This window comes from Malaclemys terrapin, chromosome 17 (assembly GCF_027887155.1).
Source record: "Malaclemys terrapin pileata isolate rMalTer1 chromosome 17, rMalTer1.hap1, whole genome shotgun sequence".
Taxonomy (NCBI): Eukaryota; Metazoa; Chordata; order Testudines; family Emydidae; genus Malaclemys; species Malaclemys terrapin.
The window spans coordinates 19,714,553-19,732,032 of NC_071521.1; the positions used below are offsets into that span (position 1 = coordinate 19,714,553).

A 17,480-nucleotide genomic window follows, 5' to 3' on the forward strand; every position below is an offset into this window, starting at 1 on the left:
GAACTTGGGTAGTAGCCAGTGCTCTCACTGCCGTAATAAGACTCTTAAGGCTATTACCAAGAAAACAAACCTCCCTAAAAATTCAATCCACACCAATAACGTTAGTGCAATCAGCCCTGAGGGAGCAGAGCCAGGTAACGTAAGCACATTGAAGGGATGGGGGTCACGTCATCCTGGTACAGGAGAGACCCAGGTTCCAAAGACACCTCACAATAATCTGTTCTTGGACCAGTGAAGACTGAGCATGTGGCAGAGGCAACAAACTGGGTTTCCAGGAGTAACGGGAGACTGGAGTAAACTTCCCTCTTTATGGAGTTCTCTTCGGCCCTGCGGCCTGAGTCTGAGAAGGTGGAGGAATGGAAACGGTAGCAGGTAGAGACAGTGGAGTTAGTGGAAGAAGGCAGTTCTGACAGCAGAGAGATGGATAGTAGGCTGTGCATTGGTCTCAAGGAAGAGGGCTCCTATCTATAGGGAACCTGGGGGAGAAATGAAAGAACCAAAAGGGATACATCACAGCAGGCACCTTTATTGGTGTCCATATGAAGTATGACTCTCGTCAAAGTTGAGGGGTGGCTCAGAGTGCTAACCCACCTCCCTATTCTGTCTGTGCTCTGCTCAGGTGCTAGGTAAAGGCGTACTAGGGGATCTCTTACATCCTAGGGGGTGCTAATAGTCCAAACATTTTGGAGTGAGGGTTTTTTTTTTTTTTTAAGATACCTGCCACAGGAAGGGGGTTGTTGCTCTGTTGATGGGTATTTATTCAGGGGCTGATCCAAACCCTATTGAAATCAATGGGAGGGTTTCCACTAATTTCAGTGTTATTTGTCTCAGATCCTAAAGCAGGTGGGACAGTCCATTAGGAAGAATCCAAACATCACGAGGCTTCATGCCTTTCTGGAAGGTGCTCACACACCAAGGTGACGGGCCTGATATAAGAACCTGAACAGAGCAGAATACAAATGTGTATGTGTGTGACTGAAATTATGCAAATGCACAGAGCATGGATGGACATTGCTGCTGCTTTATAAAGGGCAAGAGATTTGAGTGTGGTAACCACTTATACAGGACCCACTGCATGAAAATGACTTGTCTGAGGTGTATTTAGTTCCGTAGTTGTGGGTTAGTTCTTCAGTATTTTGGAATTAAGCTCCTAATAACCCTCCCCACTGACAGCTCTACGTTCAGTGTAAATCCCCCGGCTCTCCGAAGGGGAACCAGAAGAATGGAACCAGAAGGCCACAGGAGGTTTTATATGTTAAAAAAAAAAAAAAAAAAAAAAGGTCAACCCTTTTGCGGATTTTCCTGTATCCACGTGGCAACACTTCCTGTACAATGATCCCAGCAGGGGAAAAAACTGGACTATAGAGACTGGCTAAGGAGACTGAGAGGTCAGGGGTGGAGCTTAATATTATAATTTGTATTGCCTGGAAAAGTCTCTCAGCTCTGAAATGCTAAAGGAGAGGAGAGGGCAGTGAGAAGACGAGTGGAGCTGCCGTTGCAGAGACCAGCACCAGCCATGGGGAAAGCTGTACAGCAAACCCTCCTCGCCTTACTCTGTCTAGCAGCTGTGGTTTGTGAGGTTCAGGACACCTGCCCAGGTGAGTGAGGAACAAAGCTGTTACCTTTTAACAACATGGGTCTGACTAGCTACTTTGCAGTAGTTACTGTCCACTCCTGATGGCGAAGCGCCACTGTAGACTCGCCTGCAGTGAGGTCACAGGAAGGGGACACCAGGCCAAGGCACAGTTCATCTCATGGGGTTTCTAAGAAACACTCCCCGTAGGAGAGAGGAATTTGTGGGTGAGGGGGGCAGGGTCCCAGCCTCCAAACCCCAGAGAACTGTGGAGAAAGGAAGCTCCTCCATGCTCCTCGGCAGCATGGCTCTCTGAATGGCTGTGCTACCATTGGCAACCCCACCATGCCTACCCCTTACTGTTCCTCTCTGGGAAGGGGATGCTGTGGAGTGGGAGTTTGTGTTGATGGGAAATTCCCTGGGTCCCAAATGGAGCATGTTGCTGGGACCATCTGCCCACTTAGTTCCATTCCCTCATTACCCCAGAGCCAGGGGCCCTAACTCCATGGAGCACGTAGAAAGGACTTTCCGCTGATTTCTGAGGAGAAGCGGGGAACACACATGATACAGCAGAGCTCTGAACGAGGAGGAACTGGACACATCAGACTCACTCCATAGCTTCCAGCTTCTCCCCATTAGTATTGGACTCTTCTCCGGGCTGTGGCAGACCTGAGGACGTGGGGATGAGGGAGACAAGGCTGTAAAATTCCCAATTACTAAGGGGGAACTTTGAAAAACTCCCCTTCTCAAAATGAGACCATCTCCAATATCATCCCCAGTCGCTCCAATTCTGGCTGATTAATCATCCTCATGAAATGAAAGACTTGCTTATGTGCCAGCCCCCACAAAGCCAATGTATGGGCTACACAACACTGTTTCCTCATTCCCTTACCCCTGGGAGGTATTACCCGGAGTCTTGCAATTGATGTGGAATGTAGAATAAGGGGGAAAATGCAGCTGTACTAATGCACATCCAGAACACAATCCCCTTTTCGATTAAGGTTCCATTATTAAACAATTAATAAATGATTAACATGTTTTAATACATGGCTTGTCTATGGCTACAGATTGTCCTAGTGTCCATTAAGTCAATGGGGTGCTCACCACGGCTTATAATAATCAATAATACGAATGATTATTTACTATAATAAACCTTTGAATAAAACCATCTATAACATCTTCTGCTGATGTGTTTAGCACCATCTATAATGCCTACGACTTGTGTTTCTAATGTGCTTATAACATCTCTTCAACATTTATCAATGGCACCTTAGTACAAAGGATGCACCAAAAGATATGGTTTGGTGACAGGCTCTGTTACCCTGTGCACTTGGATACAAGGAGCTGGGAAAGCTGTTTTGTTTTCTCTTCCATACAGACTTGTGTTTATTGAGCTATTTGGTGGTGGATAGTTTCTATTGCGGTTCAGGTTGCTATAAACCAACAGAGGCACAGTTGTTAATCTTCATTCCATTCTGTTGTTCCACAGGCTTTCAGTTCAGAAAGTACTTTAAAGGGTTCAAGACTTGGAATTTTCTAACATGTTATATATAGTTAAATTTGCACTTTTAATACACATTCTTGTATAAATCTCATTCCTAGATCACCTTCACAAATGGCTTTCAGTATGTAGAAAACTAAAAGCTATGGTAAGAAAGGTTAGAGATACTAACCTATATGTTCCATCACCTACACAGACATTGAAAACAGGGAAATGAACAGTGAAGCCATCAGTGAACAATTTCCAAGTAGAATCCCAGACTCAAAACATGCTTCTCACATATCACATTTCACATGTGTTGCAATGTTGGCAATTTCTGCTAGGAGGAAGTTGTTGATGTTTATTATTCATTTCCCTGTTTTCAGTATTTACAGGTGATATCTTGTATGGGTTAGTACCTGTAACTTTCTCACAATGCGGTTTTATAAAATGTTTCTGATTCTTTTTCTAACTCTGACCCTGCTGTTATATCAAGCTACAGTTGTTGTGTTCATGGCATACACGCAGAGAGTTAGAACCCCTTAGAACATAAAGTGACAGCTTGTCATTTTAACACAGTTGTCAATACATCAGTGTTTCAGCTAGATGAATCGGTGTAAATTGGCAAATCTCTGTTGAAGTCAATTTGCCAGTTTACACCAGCTGAAGATCTGATCCTTTGCCCCTTTCTTTCCAGCAGCCTTGTTTTGAAACCTACTGTTCACACAATGAAGGACTGTCATGGTCATGTATTCTACAGGCAGTCCTCGACTTTATGATGTTTGACTTACGACGAACGGCAATTACGTCGTTTCTGAATTTACACCGTGATTTGACTTACGACAATTGGTTTCGATGATGCTCGGTCCCACAGTGGAGTGGATTGCAGTTCCGAGTTACGATGTTTCGATTACGATGCAATTTTCAAGAACTAATTGTGTCGTAAGTCCGAGGACTGCCTGTACTGTGTTAAAGATTTGCCATGTGTAAATGTAATCATGGATGAAAATCATCTTTACTTCATGCAGGTGTCATGAACATACCACCCCCACGTCCCTTTTATCGTCTTTGCTAGAGGGACCAAAGGATTTGTTTTTTAAACTTCTTTTTCTAAGGGCCAACTTTTAAGGGATTATATCTCAAGCTAGTGGACTTCTCAGAAGCTCCATTCTGTGCTCAGAATTACTGCTGTAAGTTTGGGGATGATGAATTACATGACACATATGTAAGAAGGAGGTTTAATCTCTGCTTTAAATGCAAATCTCAATGCAGTCGGGACTATGGAAGCTCTTGAAACTTCAGTCTGTGAGCAAGAGGAAATATGGATTGAGAGGACAGGAGGGTTTGAACCACAGAGGGACAGGCCAGAAAACCCACAGCCGGAGGGGGAGTTTGGGGCAGAGGTTTTCCACTCTGACTCTAGCTTCCCCCAAGGTCCAAAGAAGATTCTTCTGCAGCCCTCCACAGTGGGAGCCACGGAGAGGCACTCTGGGGTTGGGCTCAGATGGTCAAGGGGCTTGTTCCTCCTACTTGTGCCTGTATCATCCCTTGATTAGGACTTGGCAGCTACATTGCTTGTTTGTATTTGCCTTTCTAGTCAAGCAAAGGGCTCTGTTAGATCTCATGACGTATTGTGCTTCCGCCTGGAATTCACAATTTGCAGAACATCCCACATCCTGTGTCTCTGATAATGATTATTTTATGTCTCCAGAAGTGAAAGTGGTGGGTCTCAGTGGTAACGAGAGGCTCGCTATTCTGCAAGGATGCCCTGGAGTTCCTGGTGCCACAGGTCCCAAAGGGGAACCCGGAGCTGCAGGAATGAGAGGTACGTTCCTCAGCACTGAGTGAGAATCGGCTTTGGATGGTGCAGGCAGAAACATGAATTACTCAATAAATAACCATAGTGTTGCTGATTAAAATCCTGCATGTAATTTACATGGTCTTTTAGCAAGATCATCCACTGATGAAAACTGGCTTGGGACCGTACGCTTTAGTGTCGCTTTACATTACTTTAGGATTAAGCCAGAAAGGGTAGAATTGGGAGCTCAGGTCTGTTCTAATTTCTTCTGTGTTTGAATATATATAAAATGTTTAAATTCATTCTCTGTGTTTGTAGGAGAAAAGGGAACTCAGGGGAGCCCTGGGAAGATGGGACCAGCTGGGGAGAAAGGTAAAATAATAAAAAGACTAAGTAAATTTGTTTAACTACCATCAAATAATTTTTAACATTTGAATTTTCCTTTTATGAAACATTTAACAACCCCCTCCCCACATCTGTCTCTTTCTCAATTTAGAGCATGAACTGAATCAAATTTAGGCCTCTCTTTGTTTTATGACTCACTCATGAACTGTTCCTGATTGCTAAGAATGTATCTGTTATTCCTGATGTTCACCAAAGTATTCTCAGCCAGTGGCTGTTTTGTGAAATGCTTGCTACAGGCATTGGTAATTTGTGGTGTGGAGTCACGTGATATAGTTGATTGAATCCTTTTAATATGAGAGTGATGACTGAAGAACTTCTGGTATGAATTCATGCAGTCTGCAGGACATGTAAGTAGTTTCATTAATACTAGCAGTGATCTAAATATTCATGAACAGCAAATAGTCAGACTCCATTGAATGGATATTAATTACATTTTGGGCCATTTTTTCACAAACAAATTCACAGATCTGTGTTTTCAGTATTCACCCCGCTCTTATCCCAATAGAACCCCAGTTGTAAGCTCTCATTGAGATTGCTACGTCTCTGTTCACTCTTTCTGTTTTCCACCAGGAGCGAAGGGTGACATTGGTGTTCCTGGTCTGAAAGGTAAGAGACCTCCAATAATTGTTACTTATTGAGCCTGTCTTTTAGGTATTACCCATAGTGATAGGGACTGAGTCAGTAGGGAGTGCACCCAATGTGTCCCAGAGTCAATGGGAATTGCACACTTAACTTTCTGGGTCTCCTTTAGAAATTCCAGCCTTCATCTCAAAAATGAAAAAAAACAAACAAACCACCACTTCAAGATACACAGTTGCCCAAATTACCCTCTCATTTGTACCCCTTCAACTCGGATGAAGTCCTTGGGGTGGCACCGATGTGAAAAAGAATTTGGCCCTCTCTCCTCTTCATCACGCTTATCAAACTCTGGATTGGTTAATACTTTTTCCATGGGGTGATGTAGGGGGAACTGGGGTTTTACACCAACATGGAATTAATAACAAATGCTGGGATGAGCACTCAGATCAGGATGCTGTCTCTTGGCTGTATAGTGATTTGTTCCCGTGTGTTTTTGGGTGTTTTTAGGAGATAAAGGAGACATTGGAGTACCTGGAACTATAAGTAAGAACATCTACAATTTCTTTTATGGCAAGAGTATACTTCGATTTCATTTTAAAAGCAGTACACTTGACTCACAGGAAACTTTCAGAGTGTAATTCGTTTGCGCACAATACTGAATTTGTTAATATCCCTGTAGCTGAGGAGCTATCCAAGAGTGTGAAAAAAACCCTTGAATTCAATAATTAGAGATGAGCCTTGGCTGTCACATGTGCATCTTCATTTGGATCCAGAACTGATCTCCCCTGAAAGTTTGGGGAGGCTCAGATCACAGCCAACGTGTGAAATTGTACATCTTTGGTACAGAAGGAACTAAAGGGATAAAATTTATTTCACACCCTGCAATTGCCTGAATGTTTCCCAGCTTGTGAAGAATGTTAGCTAAGGTGTAAGTGGATGTTATTTTTATGGATGGGGCTGTGGGAAGTAAAATCTGTGGTTGGAGAGAATGTAGGACACTGATCTTTGTCTAGGGAAGGACTTGTCTCCACATACTGGTAGCTGGAGTCAGATATGCGTTAAGATGCTTCACTGTCTCTTAACTCATGATACATAAAGGCCTTGTGGCCTGAGCAGGAGTTTAGGAAAATATCATTCTTTTCCCAGTTTCAATCCCCCTCCCTTTTGTTTTTCTTCCTGAACAGCCGAGAAGGAGCTGGAGGACGTACACTGTAAGACAGGTGAGTGTTTCCCAGAATCACATTACATGAGCCATAGGCGCCAACTTTTCCTGGTGCCAGTGGGTGCTTGACACCCCAGCCCCACCCCGACTCCACCCCTGCCCTGCCCCCATACCAACCCCTTCCCCAAAGTCCCCGCCCCAACTCCACCCCCTCCCTGCTCCTATTGGACCTCTTCCCCAAATCCCTGCCCCAGCCCTGCCTCTTCCCCAAGTGCGCCGCATTCCCCCTCCTCCCCCTCCCTTCCAGCGCTTGCTGCCGTGCAACAGCTGTTTTGCGGCGGCAAGCGCTGAGAGCTAGGGGGAGAAGCGGGGAAGGTGCGCTCAGGGGAGGAGGCAGAGGTGAGCTTGGGTGGGGGGCCAGGGCGGGGAGCTGTTGGTGGGTGCAGAGCACCCACCAGTTTTCCCCCATTGGTGCTCCAGCCCCGGAGCACCCACGGAGTCGGCGCCTATGACGTGAGCTGTCAACTCATCCCATTCAAGGGACCTGGAACTCAGTTCACAGTGTTGAACCACAGTTGAAGGTGCTTGCAATTCATTCTGACTTCTGTAGCAACTAGTGTAATTGACCCCTGTTTCTGCTATGTTAGCATTATTGAGTTACATGAGGTTCAGTTATACCAGAAACCCTACTGAATGTAATACAAGCAGGTAATCCTGTAAGATGGACTAATGATTAAAACCCACTGTGGTTCCTTGTGCACATTGCCATTTGAAGTCTGAGGGAGTCAGTTTCATCAGGAATGCGCCGTTTTGCTGCTGTCTTTTCAAACAGGAGTCAGGACTTAGGAAGCTGGTTAAAAAGAAGTCCAGCACTCCAGGGTTTGGAAACTCCAAAGACAACTATTTGAAATTCCTAGTTCCTTGAAAAGGGATCAATGCTGCTTGTGTTATTATCCGTTCCAGCAAAATTTATTTAGAATATTAAATTACCATCCTCTCCAGGAGCGAAGAACTGCAAGGAGCTGTTAGCCAAAGGACACATCATGAGCGGCTGGTACACCATCTACCCGCATGACTGTAACGCCATGACCGTGCTGTGTGACATGGACACAGATGGAGGTGGATGGATAGTAAGTGAGAACAAATCCTGGAGTGCCCATTCTTGCTGTCATCAAAGCCAATGCAAATCACTGATGGATTTCACAGGGAGTGGAGTGGGGCCAAGGGTTTGCTCAAACAAGTCAGTTCCTAGAAAGGACATCAACCATGTGAAGGCATTTGTAACCCTTGTTGAAAATGAAATTTCTTTCTTTGTGCTGTCCCAGTGATACATGTTCGTACAAGCAGGACTTCAAACAGAAACTTCCCAACTTGTCAGTGTGTTTAAGATAAAATTGATGCTGGGAGCTGGTTTAAATCTATTCCATCAGAATTTGGGGGAAGAGGAGGTGCACACGATGAGGAAAAAAGTGAAGAGCTGATGGGGATAAGGGAGGTCTTACAGGTTCTGGTTACCTTTGTATCCAATACCTATAGTACTATAAAAGGAAAACCCCATAGCCCATTGTGTAAAATGGGGTTGAAAGAGGAGGGAAAATATGTGCAATGTAGAGGAATTCTGTTTCACTAGGATTTCACTATTTCAGAATTTGGCTTATTTACAAATCAGAATGAAACCTGAAAATTTTAAAATTCTCCAAAGGAATATTCTATTTTTTTTTGTTTTGGATCAATCAAAAATGTTTCATTTAGATAATATCAGCACAAATGTGTCATTTTGATTATATTATAATATATAGTACAAAATGTTGAGGAGTGCAGTACGATTTTATGAAGCATTTCAGTTTCAATGGAACTGCATTTTCTGACCAGCTCTTAATATCATTTTATTGTTTTAACTTCCAATTTCCCTGTTAAACCTATTAACCCAACAGTGGGAGGATTTCCCTATTTGGTGTTAAGGCACCAGGTATTCAGAAAGCTTCACTTGCACAATTGGAACATGGCTGTAGACAAGCTCTTTATTCGTCATTTTTGTCCAAAGCTGCTATCTTATGACAAAAACAACGAGGAGTGCTTGTGGCCCTTAGAGACTAGCAAATTTATTTGAGTATAAGCTTTTGTGGGCTAAAACCCACTTCATCGATGCATGGAGTAGAAAAAAAAAACAGTAGCAGGTATATATACACAGTATATGAAAATATGGGAGTTGCCTTACCAAGTGGGGGGTCAGTGCTAACGAGCCAATTCAATTAAGGTGGAAGTGGGTTATTGTCAACAGTTGACAACGAGAAACTGCAGAACTGGAATTAATTTGCAAACTGGACACCATCAAATTAGGCCTGAATAAAGACTGGGAGTGGATGGGTCACTACAAAAACTCACCCCTTCTTGTCAACTGTTTGAAATGAGCCACCTTGACTACATTGGCCTCATTAATATTCACTCCTTCTTGCAAGGACTCCTCATTGTTTTTGCTGATATGGACTAACATGGCTATCACTCTGAAACCTATCTTATGACACTTACTTCTTCCTTATGTACAAGTCATTCCTTAACTTTCCAGCATGTAAGAGGTGAAATTGTATTTGTTCATTGCTTTAGACTTCTATTGGTGGGCTCGAGGCAGAAAGTACTGGGTGAGATTCTATGGCCTGTGTATCAGGAAAGAAACCGACCTGCATCCCTTTCATTTCCCCGCAGGTTTTCCAGAGGCGGGCAGACGGTTCAGTGGACTTTTTCCGTGACTGGAATTCATACAAGAGCGGTTTTGGCAGCCGCCTGACAGAATTCTGGTTGGGAAATGACAATATTCACCTATTAACCTCTTTTGGTAACTAAAAAACATGCATCATGTGCACTTTTCCCCACCAAGTTCTCTCTATATACTTGACTGTAGAGCATTTTCCAATGACACCTTACATGACCTTGTACAAAATGCATCATAATTATGCCATAATCATATCATAATAATATTACTATGGTGAACTTGGGGCATAGTGTCACAGCGGCTGCCATCCCATAATTGTTAAGGTGCACTATTAATTCTATGCAAGGCCACAAAATGTTAAATGCTGGTAATAGTGGACATGCATGTTACAAAAAGGGTCCTTTTGTGAAATCTCATTGGACCAGCTAACACTGGTGGCTCCAATCAAGGTTTGGCAAATAGAGTGATGAATCAAATGGCAAATATTCCTTACCAGAAGTTCCTATCTTCTCCTTCCTACCAGACACAGCTGTTCTGTTTATGCCCCTCTTGTTTGGGTGTTTGTTGGTCTCAAGTTAAGGAAGAGCAAGTATCCAGAGACTGCTGATTTTTCTTACTTTGGCAAACGAGAACTCTAAAAGTAATGCAGGATATGTAGAGAAGGGTTTGTTTTGCAAAATCTGGGCCTCTTGAGAACTCTTTCCAGCTGCCAATAGCCCTTCTCTATCTCTCTGCAAACCAGTTGATCAATCAGGTTTTCAACACATTAGCAAAACATCTTAAAAAGTCATTATTACTCTGCAAGTAGGAGCTAATGAAACCGATGTCAAATATCTTCTTGCTCAGCACGTGGCATTCAGTCATGCATAACCAGGGAAGGTTTCGAGGGTTTCTTTATGGTTGCTTCTAATTTTTCTGGCACTGAGGGTTTTAAGATGTAGATGAAACCAAGATAAGAGGTGCAACCTACCAGTCTAGGATGGGTGAGCAATAACTCCAGTGGAAAGGGGGAGGTTTTGGTGTCAGAGCTGAAGGGAAGGGTGTTGCTGGTTTATCTCTATTAGAGGTGAGGTGAAGTTGAAGGAACTCCTAAAGATGTAAAATGTGGCTGGAACCTGATGAGCTCTTTTCTTTCTTTCCAATTTGTTTCCATTAGGAGCTAATGAACTTCGCATTGACCTCACAGATTTCGATAACAACCATGCGTTTGCCAAGTACAAGTCATTCAAAATTTTAGGAGAGACTGAAAATTACAAGCTGATTCTTGGAGATTTCCTTGGGGGTAATGCAGGTAGGTGCCATGCATGGTCTCCACATTTCATAGCACAGAGAAATGGTACAATGCCATTGGAGGTGTACAGAATCCCAGAGCAAAAGTAAGTTAAACTTCTCCTCATCTACAATAACTCTGCCATTTTCTAAGGCCAAATCCTGAGGTTATTACCCACTTCTATTCAGTCCTTATCCAGGCAAACTCCCATCAAACTCACTGGGCATTTTACCTGAGTCAGGACAGAGTCAAGAGCTCAAAACATGGTCCAGGTAAATTGCAGGTGAGCTTCATTACAGATGGGAAGAATTAGTCGGATAAGGGAAGAGCAGACCTGAATCTTCACCGCAACCTCAAATGGATCCTGAAATGAACCTCTGAGGTTAGAAAAAGTTGGTTTAGCTGTATTTATCGTGTTCATGAATTGCTGCACCAGCTGACTTAAACTAAGATTAGAAGCAGAAAGAAGCAGCAATCTGGTTTGATATGGGTCCATTTTCAGGCCTCCTGTGTATAATTTTATGGATTCTCAACTTATCCCAGCCTTCCTCAAAGGAATTTGGCCTTGGTCCTGCTGGGTTTGCTGCAGTCAACAGGCATGATCTTTGAAGTTATTGTTTGTTTATACCATGATAGCACCTAGAGGATCTAAATGAGATCACGTACTGTTGTACTATCAGTTAGTAGGTGCTGTACATGGTGAGAGATGTGGCAAGCTAAATAGAAGAGACAGGGGGTGCAAGTAAGGAAGAATGATTTACAGCTAAGGAACTGAAGTTCAGATATATTATGATGGCCATTTTCAGAGAGGCTTAAGGTACCCAGCTTCCGTTGACTTTCTAGCGACTTGTCCCAAGTCTCCCAGGAGGTTTGTGACAAACCTGGGTAGAAAACCCAGAAATTCTGAGTCCTAGTCAAGTGACTTAACCACAGGTGTTCTGTGGAATACCTGCACCTCAGAAGAGCTGGAGGTGGTATGTAACCCAGCATCTGCCGCATCAGGAACCGAGATGGAAGCAGTTAAATTAAGCTTCAGACTCCCGTCTATAGTTCAAGGGATTCTGAGTGCCTCACGAAAGGGGGAAATGGACAGCATGACTCCAGGAACATTAGACTTGGCCAATGAGGAAGTAAACTGCCTGCGACCTGCCATAAACAGTGATTTCATTTACTTCACACAGGGGATTCGTTATCCGGCCACAACAACATGCTGTTCTCAACTAAAGACAGACAGCAAGATCCTGGTTCGAGCGCATGTGCAACAACCTACAAGGGAGCCTGGTGGTACAGTAGCTGCCATACTTCCAACCTGAATGGGATGTACTGGCTGGGAGCCCATAGCAGCTTTGCAGATGGTGTGAACTGGCAGGCAGGCAAAGGGTACAACTACTCCTACAAACGGTCCGAAATGAAATTCAGGCCTGTTTAGCCCAGCAGGAAGGCAGGCGATCACACGGCAGTGAACGCGTCACCGGAGTAAACTTATTTTGTATGCCGCTACCTCTATCAATAATTTTGGGTTTCTTCCCCCTCTCCTTAAGATTGCTATTTTCTGCTGGCACCTGACTTGCTATTGCATGCTGGGCCACCTTACCTGCCAGCTGAGGTTTTCCATGGTTCATCTAGTGGCAGTGCAAGGTGGGGAGAGACGGAGTTATGGATCAAAGGGTTTGAGAACAATTGGAAATCCTTCACACTCTGTCTGCTCTGCATTGCTGATCATTTTGAGAACTAAATAAAACATTTCTTTATAAGGTAACCGAGGCTGCACTTTGTTTCCAGATAATTAGGGTTGACATAGGAATATCCTTCTAAGCAGGTTTCTGTTGTCCAGATAATGAGCATCCCCATTCTGCAATCCTTTACAAACGTCATGCGGAAGGGCTTCTGCGGGAGGGGCATGGTGTTTTATTGGCCAGATTCTTACAGGTATTTAGATGTCTGGGAGATAGGTGCCTAAATCCCTTTAACATTCTGGACCGGAGTGACTTAGGAACACAAGTGCCATTAAAAGTCAATGGCATGTGTGCTTCTAAGTCATTCAGAGTACGTCTACACTGCAATAAGAAACCCACAACACCAAGTCTCAGCGCCCGAGTCAGCTGGGGTTCGGGGTTCAGGCTGCAGGGCTAAAAATTGCACTTTGGACTTGGCCTTGAGCCGCTCTGAGACGCTCCGTCCTTGCAGGATATCAGAGCCCAGGCTCCAGACCAAGCCTAAATGCCTACACTGCAAGTTTTACCCCTGCGGCCCGAGCCCCGTGAGCCCAAGTCAGCTGATCTGGGCCAGCCCCAACCGTGCTGCAGGTCTTTGATTGCAGTGTAGACGTACCCTTTGGGTAACATTTTAAAAAAGTTCTAAGTGACCTAGGAGCCTACGCTCCATTTTCTAAAGGGATTTAAATACTTAGGAGCCTAGATCCCATTGACATTCACTTTTGAAAATGGGCCCTAGGCCCCTCAGTCACTCAGATGCTTTTGAAAATCCCCCCAAAATGTTGTTCATAACTGTACATTACAGCAAGGCAGCTCAAACATTTCTGGGGCAGCTCATGCTGGTCTGAAGCCCACAGGTGGAGTGTGGGGGAGGGCAGGCCTGGGGGCACAGTGAAAGCTGAGGTAGGAACCTTCAGTTTGCTTTTTTTTTTTTAGCTGCACGTCTTATTATAACTTTAATAAAAGGTTGTTGTAATGGGCAACCTGTGCTAGTCTCAACCAGGCCTCGTGGTGCTTTTGCTTTGTTTTTTTTTATTGTGGAAATAGAATGTTTCATTTTGTTTCACAGTGAAGATTCTGTCTCTGCTCAACAGAAGTTTCAGCCCCGTCCAATGTCATCCAGATTAGGCTGCCATTTTTTTAAATCAAGAGAGACGAGGGGGGTGAGGTAATATCTTCTATTGGACCAACTTCTGTTGATGAAAGAGCCAAGCTCTCGAGCTACACAGAGCTCTTGTTCAGGAAGAAGAGATCTGAAGAAGAGCTCTGTGTCGCTCAAAAGCTTGTCCCTTTCACTAACTGAAGGCAATAAAAGATATTCTCTCACCCACCTTGTGTCTCTCATATTCTGGGCCCAATACAGCTACACAAACACTGCACAGAACGTTTGTAAAAATCCTTGAACTTTGAGACACTCTTTGGTCTGACCCTTCCCCCACATTGAGTTCCAGAATGTTTCATTGTTCTATATTGTCCTGGGCATAAACACTGCAATCACATTCCAGCAGGGGTCACGTCCATCCATACCCTATCTCCAACTCTCGTAACTAGGCAGATTAATATTTATGAGTCCCTCAGTGCCTCCCTCCCTCTCTGTTCTACTAAATCTATTTTTGCCTTCTAGTGTTAACTGGAAGGAAAGGAACTTGGGTAGTAGCCAGTGCTCTTACTGCCGTAATAAGACTCTTTAGGCTCTTAACAAGAAAACAAACCTCCCTGAAAACTCAATCCATGCCAATAACATTAGTGCAATCAGCCCTGAGGGAGCAGAGCCAGGTAACTTAGGCACAGTTCATCTCATGGGGTTTCCAATATTATTCCCCAGAGAAGAGAGGAGTTTGCGGACAAAGGGAGCTAAGTCACGGAGAAGCCTAAGCCCCATTTTCTAAAATGATTTAGGTATTTAGGAGCCTAGATCCCATTGACCTTCACTTTTGAAAATGGACCTTGGGCTCCTCTGTCACTCACACACCATAATGTTATTCATAAATATACATTACAGCAAGGCAGCTGAAAGATTTCTGGGGCAGCTCATGCTGGTCTCAAGCCACAGGTGGAGTGTGGGGGGAGGGCAGGCCTGGGGGCACAGTGAAAGGTGAGGTAGGAACCTTCAGTTTGCTTTCTGAGGGGCTGAATATCTGTTTTTTAAGTATAACTGTTAGCAAAAGTTGTTCTAATGTCCAACCTGTGCTAGTCCCAACCAGGCCTCATGGTGCTTTTGCTTTGGTTTTTATTGTCAGTAGCTTCATAGGCAAATGTTAATGGACACATTTTTAGAAGAGCATGATCCTGAAAGAGGAGGCAAATGCTAGGGGTAAGGAGAGCAACTGCACTGCACCTGGAAGACTCTCTGCCTTGCATCCCTGGGATCAATTGCTCCAGTTCTGAGTGACCTCTTGGGCTGCTGGGATAAGGGGGATGGGAAGGACTAAGTCTCCTACTCCCCTACCTGAAGCCTGCTGAAGCTACTTGGTGTGAGGTTTGCCTCTTGTGGAAGAAGCGGGGAGATTTCCGCAGTTCCATGTGTGACATTTCTCACTACTGGCAGACAGTCACCATAGGGATATAGATTTAGCTTTAAGGGATGGTGAGGCAGGATTAACTGATATCAATTTAGTGTTAGTGTGAAGAGGATTAAGGGTTAGAGAGAGGGGATTCAGTTTTAGAATTAGGGGTGATGGAGTTGGGTTTAGGGGATGGGGATTAAGATTTGGGGTCATGGTTTGAAGTGGGTGACTGGGGCTCAGGCTAAGGGGGCATGGCTTAAAGTTAGGCATATGGGGCAGCCAGGGCATTAGGTTTACAGGGCAAAGACTTCAATTCCAGTTTAAATGACAGGGATTTAGGCTTAAGTGGATGGGGTCAGAGGTGGACAGGGTGGAGTCTCAGGGTGAGGGACTAGTTTTAGTCAAAGTTTGCGGTGGTTTTGGATTAGGGGATAATGATTTAAAGGTTTTGAAGCCTGGAAGTATGTTTTAGGTCTAGAGTCAGAGACAGGTTATTATCTGGAGGTTACATTTAGGTTTAAGGGACAAGGTCAGAGGCTGAGGAATCAGTGTGCTTAACTCCAGGAAGTGCAGAATTAACCTTATGTTTAAGGTAGAAGGAATTCTGTGAAGACTTCCAAGAGTGCCAAGAGATGCTCTGTGCTTGTGTGGGGGACCCAGAAGGTTCTGTGAGGAACTAGGATCTGAGGGGGCCATTCTACAGGCATTTAGAAATCCAAGGGATATTCAGGCAGATCTACTCTGATGGCAGTTTTCTGAGGGGTGGGGAACCCTTAAGGTGTTTATCTGAGGGGACGGGAGCTCTGGGAGTTATTCTGTGAGGAGCTGTTAGCTCTGTGGGACAATCTGTGAGGGATGGTTCGCCCCAGGAGACCCGTGAGAGGTTGCTTGCCTTGGACAAAGTTCTTTCTGGCACAGGGAGCCCAGACTATATTCTGTGAGTCTGGGAGCCATAAGTGACATTTTGTGAAGTACAGAGGCTACCGTGGATGTTTCTGTGACGCATGTACGTTGGGGTAGGCTTTCTGAGGCTCAGGGAACTATGGGACATTCTAGAGATGCTGTGTGAGGGGTGAAGGACCTGGGGAACATTTTGTGATGTGCTGGGAGCCCCAATTAATAATCTGCAAGGTTTAAGGAGTAGAGCTGGTCTGAAATTGAATTGGTCCTGTGGAAATTTTGTATGAAAAAAAAATTAGTTTCCACATGCATTTTCAGTTGTTCACAGAAAAATGAAAAATATATATTTATTTTGGGCCAAAACTGACGCAGAGGGGAAAATGTCTTGGGCTGTGAGGGAAAGTTAAGGGTGGTGGTGAGTGTTAGGGGGAAGAGAGGATTATAGGATAGTGAAGGAGTGTTAATTGAATTGGGGGAAGAAGGGTTATCAAGAAGCATGGGGTGGGGGCTGGAGTTATAGATAGATACGGGGCAAGCAGTTACATAGGGAATGTTTGAGGTGGTGAAGCTACAGATTGTCTGTCCCTTCGCCCATCTCCCTTAGTCTTCAGAGTTGGCTTTTCACGGGGTGGCTCCCCTGGAGTGCCACCTTCTGTTGAAAAAGCCCTCAAATGAAAAGGGAGAGAGCAGAATCTCAGATAGTGCCTCCTCCTTCCCCGTATTCTCCCCTCCCCCTTTCCTCTTTGAGATCTATGGGTGGAAAGTGCTATATAAAAGAGCTAGATATTATTATTGTTAACCTGCAGGTTGGGTGGCTCTGAACAAGCCTGTCTTTAATCCAGCGGAGTCTGTGACTTCTTACAAAGTTGATAGGCACGATAGCTGCCTTTCATTCAGGGTAAACGAGGAATCAGTTAAATGCCTCTTTGTTTGGTGATAGCTGAAACAATGGACGCCACCACCTAAGGAATGGATTGCATGCAAGGCCAGGGCAGAGGCCAGATCGTAGGGGCTGAGGGGCTTCTCTAGGGCAGGGATTCCCAAACTTTATTCCCTGAGGCCCCCCTGTGCAGCTGCAGTAAGCACCGCGGGCCACTATTAACACTTCTTGAGGAAAATTATATACATATAAACTATAACACTGTAAACAAACAATGTACATGTTTCCTTTCCCCTCCTTCCCTGGCAGACCTGGGCAAAAAGCCCTGACGTCACCCCCCAAATCAAGCCAAAGCTTCATGTTCCCCACTCTTTACCATAAGCAAGGTCCCTCAGCTTCTGCCCCCCAGGAGCACTGGTGGGGAGGGGGGTGGCTGAGGTCCCTTGGTGTTGCCCAGCACTGGTGCAGGTGCAGCAGGTTCTGCTCAGCCTGGGTACTGCC

General features: G+C 44.6%; 1 protein-coding gene across 2 annotated transcripts in view; it reads left to right on the forward strand.

Moving 5' to 3' along the window:
- The first annotated feature begins 1,473 nt into the window (after positions 1-1,473).
- The window catches only part of LOC128825424 (ficolin-2-like), a 37,930-nt gene continuing 21,923 nt past the window's right edge, over positions 1,474-17,480 (forward strand). Inside the window, exons 1-10 of one of the 2 annotated variants that reach the window (XM_054007940.1) lie at positions 1,474-1,598; positions 4,765-4,878; positions 5,170-5,223; positions 5,827-5,862; positions 6,343-6,378; positions 7,020-7,055; positions 8,000-8,127; positions 9,701-9,830; positions 10,864-10,998; positions 12,159-12,730. In XM_054007940.1, the coding sequence (XP_053863915.1) occupies positions 1,517-1,598; positions 4,765-4,878; positions 5,170-5,223; positions 5,827-5,862; positions 6,343-6,378; positions 7,020-7,055; positions 8,000-8,127; positions 9,701-9,830; positions 10,864-10,998; positions 12,159-12,406 (999 nt within the window). In that variant the 5' untranslated portion in view covers positions 1,474-1,516 and the 3' untranslated portion in view covers positions 12,407-12,730. Of the gene's footprint in view, positions 1,599-4,764; positions 4,879-5,169; positions 5,224-5,826; positions 5,863-6,342; positions 6,379-7,019; positions 7,056-7,999; positions 8,128-9,700; positions 9,831-10,863; positions 10,999-12,158; positions 12,731-17,480 lie in introns of those variants that run through there. The other variant, XM_054007941.1, reaches the window with a different exon arrangement.